Genomic DNA, 14,271 nt, shown 5'->3' on the forward strand with positions numbered 1-14,271 from the left:
ACATGAGTTTAGGAAATTTCCTAACCACGAGTCTTACTGATTCAAATTGCTAGCAACAAGAAAGACTGAAGCATGACATGACAGAAAAAGTAGCCTGGAAATAACTGCAAATACTTCAGTATGGAAGATTGCACAGTTTTTTTTTTCCTGTCAGAAGACAAAGAATAAAAATACATGCACGTGCGGAAAAAAGCAAAGCTGTAAATTAGCTACCAAATCGCTAATGTTATCTCTTCCCCACGAGTATGTGCAGCAAAATGAGAGAAAGGTCCAGTACTGCCAAGCTAAGTGGTAATTTCTAGAGTGCCGGTGCTCAAAAGGAGAAACAGCAGATCACCACATTCACTGGCAAAATCTTTGTGTTTCTTAGAAAAATTACACTTCACCAGCTTTAGTTCTCAATGCCTTATATGTGCACAACCTACACACCTCCCCGCTCCTTTTATTTTATACACACATTAAAATTACCATTTACTTGTCACGTACAATATACAAAAATACAAGCCACAACTTCTAGTTACTCTCTCCTGTGCCCTTTCAAACTGAGCATCAGCAATGGCTGCTACTGTTCCACTGTATATTTTATTAACATGGCAGGGGAATGTCTCCCTCAAGCACTTCATTCTTTGCTTCTGTGATCTACACTACACATTAAATTTAATAATTTATCAATGTTGCTGAAAGTCTCGACATCTCTAATGATTCTTTTAAAACTATTTACAGCAAACACAATGTTACGGCTATGCTAATTTTAAAATAATTTGTCCTATTTCTTTAATCTGAGCTATAAAAGTTTGTCTAGTGATGCTCTCTAGCAATACAAAGTTAATAAAACTGCCTTTCCACACCTCACAACATAGCATATTTGGCACAAAGGCTGTCAACCAGATCCTGAATAATGGAGTCAAAAAGAACGTTCACATCTTCACGAATTTGATATTTCTCGGGGAAAAGTAACTAGTTTGGTAAACACGCCCATTTGCCTTCCAACTTAAACCTCACAGAAAAGACACTTTTCACATTTCAGAATTATATGAGTATCTAGGTTTTTGAAGACTACTTTCATGAAAACATTAAACAACAGTTGTGCATTTTAATTAAGCACAAAATAGAAGTATTTTCTTTCGCAGGGGGCCCTCTTTTCTTTTAGTGACAGAGTGCTGGAAATACTAACCCGTACTCTGAATGAAAAAAGCCCGATTTCTACTCAGTTTGATGCTCTAGCTGAATTTCCTAGCCACTACAGTGGAGAACAGCAGCAAAAACAATGAACTCTTGTATTGGTAGAGCTGGAAATAGACAGGTTGTCATTATCTACCACATCAATTACTGAATTACTATGCTTTTATGATGTTTTGAAATACATATTTTAAAGCAATTTTTTAATTCAATCTTATGTATGTGTAATGACACATAAAACACCACTAAGTAAACTCAAATTATAAAATAGGATAATTCGTGTTTTGCTCCTCAGCCCTTAATACTGATAAGAGAATACAAGTGCTTTTGGGGGCATGATGGTCCAAGCATAACTAAAAGCTTTGTAGAAGAGCAAATAAGAATTTCTACTGATCATTTGTATAACAATGTAAGGCTTATGGAGTATTTATAAATAAACTACTCTTTTCTGTATGGTCTGGTTTGACTCACATAAACATCTATCACATATCAAATACATTCAAATAGTATTAAGTACTTTGGGTCCTTTGTACTGTATATATTACCTATATGGGAGGTTATTCATCAGATTAGAAAGTCAGGATACAACTGAGCAACACTGAACATGGAAGGGCAACCAAACATAAACAAAAAGACTATATGTGGTTCCAATGGTTTCAGCTCCATCTTTTCATAATCTATTTTAAAATCAAGATTAGTAACTGTTAGTTTTGATTTTATTGTACAGTGAAATGTTTAAGCACCCATACTTCTGGTTCTCCTGTACTTTCCAGGCATGCCCCTAGAGCACGGCTATGTATGTAAACTTTTATTTTATTTTTAACTCCTTTGTAAGTCCGCTCTCATTTTCTCGCTGCATTTCTCAATATACAAAAGAATACCTAAAAAAAGATTTCATTTTTATGCCTTGCTACCATTTCTTGGCTAAAAGCAAAACGATGTGGTTTGGGCAATACTGATGGGACAAAGACAAAAGTGCAAACCAAAAAGGATTAAAAAAATGTGCTGAAACACTGAATTTCTGTCTGTCTATAGAGACTTTCAGAAAGTGAATTTAGACTAGAAAGACAGAAGTGTATGGACAACAGAAAACATGGAAACGCTTCTGAAAAGCTTTTGATCCTTTAAGCGGTCTTGGGATCAGCCGTCTGTCCTGAACCAGTTACAGTGGCAATGACAGTAACACTGGGATGATCCCAGGCCTAATCCAGCTGGAAATCATAATCATATGACAAGATTAAATTTACTCGTTCTCATAACATCTCCATGGATTAAAAGATTTACTAACAAAAGTAACAGCTAAGGTACACCTGGATGCTGTGTTTACGCTGTCCAGAGAAAGCTTTGGGTGGTTTTTGGTTTTGTTTTGTTTCATACAAACTAAACAACTTTCCCATAAAGGCTTTTTCAGTGTTTCCTAAGGGAAATCCTTTACAGAAGTAGCTACAGTATATATGCTGTTATAGCTGCACACAGCATACAAAAGACTCTCTCTTCAGAAGCCCATATCTTATTAGACGGTTTCATGTATCTATTTATTGTCCAAAATATATTAGTAAAAGCTGTACAAAAAGCAAGAAATATTTAAGTAGGGGATTTGACACACCATGTAAGAATGCAGAAAGGAAAAAAAAAAAATCCCTCTCCTCTAGCATGATATTAATTTTAGATTTTGAAGAAAAAAAGGCTCCAGCATTCCTGTAACAACAGGTAGTTTGCATTCTCCACATGAGATCTTATCCTACACTTTACAGGAAGAGACAGATGTTTAAATATGAAGAAACAGAGATAGGAAATAAAATTTCTTAGGGAAAAATTTTAAAGGTTCTGTATCAATATTGAACCAGCACTCTAATCCAAAAATAGATATTACAGGAAGGCTTTCCTTTTCAAGCTATAAAGTAGTAGACTACAAGAAAACAATGTTTTTCCTCAATGATTTATGGTGCTTGTAATACCGAAGTGCTGAAAAATTATAACATTATTGAAACAAAACACTGAATTAAGACAATTCAAGCACTGTTCAAGGAAGCATTAAAAAATAAACCCCAAACCCAGAAAAGAAATTCAAATTTAAAATGTACTAAACCATTTTAAAATCAACATATCTTCCTAGATGTTCTGTGTATCTCCTTCTAGAAATTAAAAATACATATACACTGGTAAAAGCAATATGTTTTCAGATCTTATCTTTTGCGAAAACATTAATAAGTGGTAGTGACAGTAGAACATGCAAATAAAATGCTAGAGCAACCAGGCACTCTAATTTTAAAGCATTGGTCACTGTAGTTGCCAAACCAAGGCTGATTCCGTCTGATGCTCAGTGTTAAACTGCTTCTTAGTAAGTATATTAGCTGTATAAACAGTGATGGCATAAGATAAGAACTTAGAAATTAAGACTTCAAGGCACTGAACGTATTTTGACAAATCCAACCCTCAAACTCTGAGAAGACCTTTTTGCCCATCTTAGATGAAAGTGTCTTTATTCTTGTTTTAGCAACTAGCATACAAGCAGCCGACATCTGAATGAGCTTCAATATTGTAATAAATGGATTCTCAGAGGTCAGGTTGGGTAAACTGGCAAAGCGATGCAGAATAACACACCAGCATTTAACAGCTGAATATAGAAGTCTTTCCAACCTTGCTCATTAAAAAGAGTCACTCTAAGTCAACAGTGTAGAAGACTACAAATTACTAAGGAGCAACCCTTATAATGTGTGGATTAGAAAATTGTTATTAATGTACCAAGATTTCCTTGTAGTACTTTGATTTACGAAATTAAACACAAAAATAGTTTCTTTTTGTTTGTTTGTTTGGTTTTTTTTTTTTTTTTTTTTTTTTGTTGCTTTGTTTGCTTTTAAGGACTTCTGGAATTTAAAATTGGGAAGAAGACAAGGCAAAATATGAAGTTCACAGATCTAAGTTTCGTATTTTAATTGAAGCCTTCACAGTTATCAAGCAGCATCAGAAGTGCAAGTGTCCTTAAATATACCAGTAAAATACATATTATCTGAAATTCCATTTTTTTCTTTACTTAGCACATATTTCTCCTTTTCCTAGGTACAACCAAGGACTCAGATATGTAGGTTATCATGTTAATTTTCTCTTGGTAAGAAATCGGAAGAGAAATCCTCCCTGGCTTCACTTTGAGAACCTATTATATACCCTAGGTAGGGCTCTCTGTGTATCTGTTCACCTTGAAGATGCTACCCAGGGTTATTCTAAGTAAATAAATAATTATTATTATTAATAATAAAAGCATTAATTCAATTCAGGGTACTTCATAGAATGAGTTCATTCACCATCTCTTTCCTTGAAAATGAAACTGACCGCACACAGAAATAGAGATACAATGTATATTCAATTGTAACGCTTTAAAAGTGCCATTTTGTTGACCATGACTTACCCCCTGAATGCTTACACACAGACATCAAACTGGAGAGAGGCTGAGTCACAGAACGGATGGTTACCTTTAGTGGTACAGCTGCCAGGCAGAATGAAAACACACTGAACTCCCCTCTACTCCATATGTTCACTGGATTCGCATGTTCAGTCTGACTGACTAGGGCAATCTGAAGATGCGTCTACCTTACTACTTAAGATAGCTCTGGGCATACACTTTTGGAATGATTCTCCTTCCATCATCCCTTACTGTGCTTTGGTCATGGTTCAGGGCCTGCACCACCACTCTGGGCAACCTGTTCCAACACTTGATGTCAGCACTAAGGCCAAGCTTCTCTTAGGAAAGGCAAGATTTCTGCTACGAGACCTATAGCTAGAAAAGTAGTAAGGAGACTTCAATAATCCCCATCTCCATTGAATACTCCAGTTCAGATTTTAGATCAGATTTACCAGCACCAAGATCTACATTTTTCCAACAGCAAAAGATAACCTGGTAGGGAATCCCACTACATTGCCTGTTATTCAGAAGTATGTTGAAAAGCTGTCGGGAAAAGTGTCCAGATGGAGAAGTCACCAGGATGACAGTGACAATGACATATAACTTTCGTGTACAAAGGTACTTGCTAGTCTGAGAAATCAAAGGCAACAGTAATGAGCCAGGGCCAAAGGAATATATCCACTCTACAGAAAGCAAAAACAGATAAGCTGTCCTGGCAGCAATTTTCATTGCCAAAATACTATTTGTAAAATAAAAGAAGATATCCTGGTGACAAGTAAAGACAAGAAACAAAAATTAGGGGGAAAAAAAACAAAACAAAACAAAAAAACAAAACAAAACAAAACAACCAAAAAACAGGCACACCAACAGCTGTAGAACCAATGATCACTATTCTCAAGATGGATTGAAATAAAGCAAAAGGATACCAAAGACCAGGGATTTTTCAAATAAAATCCATTTTGTAAAAAACAAGCTATGGGCACAAGCATAATTCATTAATTATTAATATGCACACAGAACAAGAAACATAGCCACAGATCAATATGGCTAATTAATGAACTTTTAATTTACTTCATATCCTAGAAAGAAGCCTAGAGAAAGTGGAAACAAGATTTTCAAGCCAGGCACAAAAGAATATAAGACAATAATACAAAAACTATGGGGACAAAAAATATGCAATCAAGACACATTAAAGAAAACAAGAAAGCAGTCATTAAATGCCCCATAGACACAGGCAAGATGAAAGTACAGCTGCAATGCCTGTAAAGAGCCTGAAGGGGTTAGGCCCTTTTGTTTTTTAATAATCCTTGAATTTCACTGAAAAAAACCAGGTAACTAGCATTATTAAATTCAAGAAGAGTACCTCTGTTCCTCCTCTCCACACACTCCTGATTTTGAAGAAGACTAATGGGTCAACCTACAATTGAATAAAAGCAGATCAGAGAGTATTTGGGTGAATTGCCTAATTAAATTCAACATTGTAGCCTGATACACTTCAGCTCAGGATATTTAGAAGATAGTTGAAGCCATTTAGCACTCAACTCATGGCACAGTACTGAGGAGGAGGGAGGGCTCTGTACCTTTTTGCTGCAACCAAACATGGATGCTTTTTGCTTAAATCAATAGTAAATTTAGAGGTATGTAAATCCATATTGGTTTGTAACCCTGAACGTAAAATGCTGATTTACTTTTGTGACAAGATAACAAGCCTTGTTAAAAAAGGGGGGGTGAGGGGGGGCCAAGGAGGGAGGAATATCTACATAAAGCTTTATTTTAATGAGACTTCCAACACTGCAGAAAAAAAGTTTAACAAAATAGGATGCGGGATCTTAGGGAATCAAAAGGAGCTATTTCAAAATCTTTAACCCCTTTCCTGTTCTTTCTCCCTTCTTTTAGCCATGTTCCTTTTGAACAGAGGAAAGAAGGTTTCCATATTGATTTTTTTACTGCAGACAGGCCTTGAATTCAACCACTAACCCACAGAAATATTTGGTCAGCATTAAAAAAAAAAAAAAAAAAAGGAAACTTATGAATGGTTTCCCTGTTAACATTTAACATTCAAAATTCTGCCTACAACCAGAGAACTATACAGCTGACCTAGATGTTAATTATTCACCTATCTCTAAAATGAAGCAAATTAGGCAGAAAAAATTTTTTAGCTCAAGCTGCCTGTTTCTCATGAAAAAGCTTCTGAAAGAGCATAATTTATGAAGTAAAATTCCAGCATGAGCACAGAAATGTTTTCCTTTTTCCTTCACATAATGAAACAGAAATGCAGCACTAGCATATACCGCTCTAATAGTTACATAGCCTCACAGTGCTGGAAGCCTGTGTCTTTTCCCACGCAGATTGAACATGCATTCCCACATTAGTATGCTATATTTATTTTACACACCTATTAACCTGAATGTACCAACTTCCTTGATAGAATTTGGCACTTGGTTGCTCCTAAATCAAGTCCTTTGTCTCCACATGCCGAATGCCCTGTGAATTCTAACAGGCAGGGACAGTTGCATATCGGCACTTCAAAGTATCTTGCAAAGCGGCATCTTTGCCTTCAGCAATTGCATGCCAGTGACTCATTCCAGCGACCTTATTTGCTCATTAGAAGCTCCAGGTGCAGGTTGCAAATGTCAGAGAGTCTGAGTTAATGGTTTTTGAAAAAAGTGTACTTTTGCAGCATTTTGATGACTGTATTTGTGACACCTTAGGTCTCATCTAGCTATTTGCTTGAGGACAAGCTCTGACTTCAAATGTATTTATTCATCCTAAATTCATGCCAAAAATAAGTGTACAACTCTGGTATTCATTCCCTGTAGCATTACAACGCTTTAATACGTGTAAAAATGGCAATATTTGTAACAAAGTAACCATTTCTTCCCATGACAGTTTTTTACTGCTTGCACTTTAGGAGTGTGTGACAGCATGAAATGTTGACATACAAAAATAAAGGTAAGCCACTAGCAATTCCTATTTCTCAACAACATTTATGGACTTCCATGCTCACATATAAGTCAAGGTCTCAGTCCTTCAATGTCTCACACTAGAGTACATCACCTAAGGAGAAGAAGCAGTAGAATGGAGCAACCCAAGGTCATGAGAAATAAGTCAAAAGACTGCAGTATAGCCTTCAAGCCGGCTGTGACTCTCCATATAACTTTTGACTGGCTGACTGTTTAGAAAAAGACTTTACAAACCAAGTGGGACCAGAAGGACTCCAATGCCTACTGATTACTGCTTCTCTTATAAAAGTACAATAAGGTTTCCTATGCCAACAGCCTACAAAAAAGAACACCTGAAAGAAGAATTTTCTACAAGATCAGAATAGAGGAAAACCTACAACATTGTTGGCCAGAGAGGCAGGAAGTTCTGTATCTTTTAACATACCTGGTGACATACCTGAGAAACTATATATGACAACAGTGGATGGCCAAAGCCATCCACTTCATAAAGGCAAATTTAAAGACAAGTTTTACATGCACTGATTTGACTAATTCAATTAATTAAGCAAACAAACCTAGGCAGTGAAAGGATCATCACATTCCCCACAATTCCCAATATCATTCAGATAAATTCTTTATTGCAAAGAATTTAATATATTATAGTAATTTGCTTTTCAGGTTTATTCAGTAACTGCCTCCAAGTACCAAATTAAAAATCCACCCATTTCTAAAAAAAACCCCAAACAGAATAACAACTTGTTTTTAAGTACTCCTGCTTCATATTTAAGTTCCAAAAGGATCATAAAGAATCATTTAAGTGGAGAAGTTATTCTAAAGATTTAATATCACATGTGACCACATTTCCTAGTTATATGACATAGTTTTTAAATCTCAGGTTGAAAGTTTCCATTACAAAACTATACATAAAATTAATGTCTCCGATTGCAGGACAAGAGTTAGAAAGAAAACAAGTAAACATTAAAACACTCAACATACGTAAAAATACAGATGATAAAACTCAGCCTGCTGGATGCTTGCAAGGAAGAAGAAAGGATGCTGAAAGCAAGAAGAATAGGAAGGTAGTAGTTGTTGTTAAGTTGGGGATACGTTTCATACGGAATTCCAAAAAACAAGACATCACAAGGAAATTTTAACAAGTTGTCTTTAAATTGCTATTTTAACCTTTTTGTTCTATAAAATGGTCTCTTACAAATAAGGCAAGTTTCCAAATTATTTCTTTGCTGTACACTAAGAATTAAAGATTATGCTGTTGACAAATTTGTGGTTTCTTACCTTTTAACTACAGTTTGCATTCATGTTAGAAAAAAGAAATAAAACTAGTTTTCAACTTCTAGAGCTTTTCTGTACAAGCAGTAAAGAAAAGGATATTTTCCTGGAATTTCAATACCCACTCTGTAGTCCACGTAACTTTGATACGGATGGAAGTTGAAAATAAAAATGAGGCCTGCTCTCTCAAATGCTATGACTTTATTGGATTCATGCTTTTCACTCACATAGGCCTAGGAAATAAAAAAATAAAAACCCAGTACTATAAAATATTGAACTTCTAACTGAAACAAAAAAAAAAAAAAGAAAGAAAACAACTATATCTATACCTCCTCTCAAGTAAAATCGTCAAAGATTAAAGCAACATAGAATAGGGCTTTAACACGCAAATTGAAATTGTTTACCTATGTAATGTCATAAAGTCTTTGATTACTAAACTGTGCTTAACATTTTTTAAGTCAATGCAAAATTAAAGAGATAGAAGCATGTTAGGTATACAACACTTGAAAAATTCTTGCTCAAAGATTTTTACCTTTTTTTTTTTTTTAAATCACACTTTCCTTTAGCAATAAATGATTCCTTTTATGAAATAAAATTTTCAGTCTACTTGTTAGAGGGATCTGCCTCACACCTACTGTCAGTAGTTCAGAAAATGAAGCACTGGATATGTTTTGTTTGTTTTTAAAGATCTGTGTGAGAAATAGCTTTGATAAGCCACATTAAACTGCTGCACAGACCACCTTTGTTCTATTTGCTAAAGTCATCCATTAAAAAAAAAAAATCTTTAAAGTGGATCATGACTAACTAGTATGACATAATGAAACATCAATAAATTATAATAATTAAGAAGCTTTGATAGGAAGTGCAGTGCAAAATTTGGATAAAAAAAGCAAATACAAAAGTGACAGGCTGAATATATGCTGAACTTACCCTATAGTGTGTTTTCTCACTAACAGACCAATTATTTATATAAAGTAAACTGTCAGAGCAATTTACACTTTCCCAAAGCAATCCTTCTACTGGATTACAGATAATTTTAGATTTTATTTTTATTTTTTATTAATTAAAATATATATTTATTATATATTTATATTAATTTATATTCCAGATAATTTTGCATTATCCAGTCTGTAGTTACTAAATAAAACCAGCAAAAATAATAGGAAAAGAGCTTGCTATGAAGGTAAAAGGAGACTTCCAGATTTCTATTATCTGTGGAAGACATTCAAGTGACATGTTTTGACAACTTGAAATACACGGTGGGACATTATGCAGTGCATAATAAAGTGCTATTTAAAATTTCTGCATGCAAATTTGGTATTGTTGTTATTCTGAACATGCACTCAACTGGTGACTAAAAACTTATCATTTAGTGTATACAGCTTACCGGGGGAGATGCAAGCCAGCCAAATCTTTCTTCCAATTTATTCATGTCTCTATCAAAAGCATTTAGGAACCTATAGCGAAGAAGATGATCCTCAGTAAGATTAAACTGTCTTCTGGCATAGTGGTAGCTCTCATTATTCCCTTTTCTGGGGAAGTCAAGCCATTCTGGATGTCCAAATTCATTACCTGTATTTAAAAACATTAATGATCTGTGAAATCACATGCTAAAAATACACTAACCGCAGAAGTAAAATACATTAAAGTATAATTCCTTTCTACAAGTCTTAAAACCCAAATAACAATATTCCATATGTAAATGGGTCATTTTATTACTAAAACATCTCTCAGAACCTTCATGTTTGTTAACAGGTTTGTTTGGCCAATAAAACTACCAGAGCAAGATATCTATGGACTCCAGGGGAAGTATCAAGTCGTGAATGAATTATAACCTCCATGCTATTAATATCATGCCATGCTTAAAAATTTCTCATTGCCATCCCTTAATTAGAGCAATAGAAATTCAGTCAACCAGGATACATTTAGAGTCACTATGAAATCTAAAAACATCACTTTAACAGTAGAAATCCATTGTTTTATAGCATTTAGCAGAAATCAGTGCTACCATTCACATAACTACAGAGTCAGAAATCTCAAATTTATCAGTTAAACTTCAAACAATCAAAAGACCAGTTGGATGCGCTTTGATCATTTTTTATTTTTTTTTCCACTTTTTATCCTGGCTATAAATACTTTTGTCATTTTTTCTAGTGGTATAGCTATAACTACTAAAAAATATGACCTGAATCTTGGTTTCTCACTTACTAGAAAAATTCAAAAAGACATCCTAGCACAAGGAGCAGGTTAGATTACAGAGAGTAAGGCAAAATTCTTAATGATGATGCATTAAGTATTTGATACTGAAAACAAGTGATTTATGGGGTGTGACAACTCCAGGATTTAACAACAGTATATGTCAATTCAGTCACCTTGCAAGGGGAGCTCCTTTTCCAAACACAGAATTCAGTGTCACAAGCAGGAGACACACAATTCCAGATGGGATGAAACACGTTTTAGCACTGGCTTCCCTTGTGTGCCCACTGATTCAGGTCCCTTGTGCGTGCGTAAACACCATTGTATTTCAGTTAATTTTTCTACAGCGGTAACACTTCACAAGTTTGCCAGTCTCATCCTGATTATCTATCCCACACAACTACTAAATGGACTGTACTTTAAGACAAGGGATAGGTTTATTCAGACTTGAATCACACTCCATTGAAAAAGAAGGAAAGAAGTTGTAATTCCATCAAGAAAAAGCATAGCTTCTCTTACGTAGAATCTCCAAAGCAAATCTCCCTGTCAAAGCTGAAGATTTGCAGCAACACATCATTTGGGACTCAGTATTTTGAATGACTTCCATGACCAGAAGTTGTTTGGTTTTATATACTGCCACTATTACAGTTTGAGACAAATCCAGATGGACTCAATGGCTCTACCTTGTGCTAGCAACCTGCTGCCTAGCAGATTCTCAGTCATTTTGGACTATTTATTTTACACAGGTTTAAAATGTGTTAAGTACCTTGAAAGCTAAAACACACATTTCAAAGCCTATGACAGTTGATTCACCAGAAACATTTTAGAGATTACACGTGACACCCACTCACCATAAAACAGAGACAACAAGCTGTGTACCTGGAAATACATACGGGAAGTAATACAATCAAATATATGAGAATTTCTATTAAAAAAAAAAAAATAAAAAAAAGATCCTAACAAGAAGTTACTCAGATTTTGTCAAACTGGAGCTTTGTGGGCAGGACAAGGATGCTGAAAGAAGGTAAGCAGTGTTTTCTGGATGGACGCCCTGTGTGTGCAGCCACCATCTGCTGTCTTACATGGCCTGTGCTGCCTGCAAGGCCCAGAGGATATGGTCAGCAGTGACAAGCTATGAATTTAGATTTTCAAAGTTATTTTCATGTATTTCCATGCTTCACAGGAACAAAGAAATGAACAGAGAATAACAGATAAAGGCTGCGTATACATTTAGGAGAATCCTTCACAGTGGTATCCATTTTATAAATGAACTGACAAGTTGTAAATTAAATTTCCCATTCAAAAGCTAAGCCACTAAATTTCATATTCAGCTCAAAACCAGAGACAAATATAAAAGGATCAGAATCACAGCAGGACTTTGAAAATGACCTTGAAATAATGCTGGACTGAGCTCTTAAACTGTGCTAACAATACGGTACAGAAAATGAGGAAAGATATTGCTACAAAACAGATACTGTATCTAACCAAATTCAATATTCTCTTAAGAGCTGGGCAAGGTATTACTTTCTTTTGTGATCTGCGCACTATTGAAAAGATAGACTACATAAGATAGCTCAGTTAAAGATAGCAAAAACCATCAGAAATTTAGAGACGATACATATCTTGAAAAGATAGCCAAGGAAATCATACTTGTTCAAGAAAAACATAAAATTGAGGGAAATAAACAATAAAAGATAGCAAATAAATTAGACTCAGCTAGCCCATCATTTCAATAGAGTATTTCAGCCTAAGTAGGGCATATCTCCATGTTCTCACCATATATTGACTCCCCCACCTCCACTGGCTTTGCCAATTTCCCCATCACATTTTTTTAAAGAACAATACAAGTGTAGTAAAATACAAAAGCAATGTTAGTTTCCTAGCCATTACTGATGGCCATTAAGAACAATAGTAATTTAACACAGTGCAGCACCTTGACAGAAGATTAAACTACTTGCTGATGTCGGAAACGCATGTGGAAGGTCTAAACAATGGCTGCTCGCACTTTAAAGGTGCGTTTCTACAGGTACCTTCTGGACAATACACTTGTGAGCCTTTTGTACATGTTGCTTAATTTGAAAGAATCTCTTGATTTCTCTTTATAGAAAGAAAAATAGAAATTCCTAATTAAAGCAGAAGCTTTTTGGTTATGTTTCAAAGATGTAGTATAGAGAAAAGGAATTATCATTCAAGATGCAAGCAGGTCTTCCAATAAACTCCTCAGAGTGCTTCTGAATTTGGGACGCATTAAGGCTATGCATTCTTGAACAAAAAATACATCTCATATTAGTTTTTATTATTTTTTTTCCTAGTCTAAGAGAAATGAGGGGAGGGTCTAGGAAAGGGAAGGTACAGGTGACTGACCAACACTTACTTCCAGACATAACTAATGGTACCTGTGAAGCAGGCGCTAATCCCCCTCCCATGTTCCACTTCTCATTTCTGACAAGAATCAGCAACATTCACTCCTTGATAATTGTGAAAGCCTCTAAGCACCGAAGTACTATTGGGATTTCTTTTCCTGTAATTAATTTGCTGTTTGATACAAAGGTCCAAATTACAGATTGACAAGAAGCCAGCTGCTACAAATGATGCAAATCAAGACAATGGAACTAATGTGGGGGAGGTAGAGAACAAAGCTGAAATTAACTGAATTTTTTATTAGAGAAACAAAACAAAGACAAATCACTGAAGTGCAATGCATACTAATTTGATCTAGGAATTAATTCAGATTTTCCATTTCCTACATATTGTGCATATTGGACAACTTTACTATGTACAAGATTTCAAGATCCCAAGTCCAAAAACTGAATTTACTTTCTATTACTATAATGAAAATTTACATCACACTTGTTTATTAGGCTAGACATGCTTTTACAACACAAAGTAGTTATGCTGATGATGGTGATTTTGAAGCTGCACCCCACAAGTCATTAAAGTTTTCTTGATCTCTCTTCCTTAGACATCTTTACTAGAAATTCTTTCTCAAAGAATCAGACTAAGCAGAACTGAAAGCATATTTAAAAGACACAACAGTGTCAAGAGATGCCAGTTATTTTGGTTTGTTTCTACTTTGAATTAAGTGTGACATTAAATACTTTAAAGCAAGTAGTCTATTTGATACATCAAAGGTAAGTTTAATTAGGTGTCTAAGGCTGAATAAGTATTTAAATCCTCTAAAGTAATACAAAAAGAATCTATTTAAAATTGGTGTGTTGGAGACTGGACACATTAGGAAAGAATTGCAACAGTTCCCCCTTAGCATAT

The 14,271-nt window shown here is 35.0% G+C and overlaps 1 protein-coding gene across 5 annotated transcripts in view; it reads right to left on the reverse strand.

Annotated features, from left to right (window-relative positions):
* GBE1 (1,4-alpha-glucan branching enzyme 1) overlaps nucleotides 1–14,271 on the reverse strand; it is a 157,769-nt gene that overhangs the window by 12,700 nt on the left and 130,798 nt on the right. For all 5 annotated transcript variants that reach the window (XM_071809839.1, XM_071809837.1, XM_071809831.1 and 2 more), the window contains 2 exons: nucleotides 10,196–10,380; nucleotides 8,911–9,041 (listed from right to left, as the gene is read on the reverse strand). In XM_071809839.1, the coding sequence (XP_071665940.1) occupies nucleotides 8,911–9,041; nucleotides 10,196–10,380 (316 nt within the window). The remainder of the gene's footprint in view (nucleotides 1–8,910; nucleotides 9,042–10,195; nucleotides 10,381–14,271) is intronic.

This window comes from Patagioenas fasciata, chromosome 1 (assembly GCF_037038585.1).
Source record: "Patagioenas fasciata isolate bPatFas1 chromosome 1, bPatFas1.hap1, whole genome shotgun sequence".
NCBI classification, from domain to species: domain Eukaryota; kingdom Metazoa; phylum Chordata; class Aves; order Columbiformes; family Columbidae; genus Patagioenas; species Patagioenas fasciata.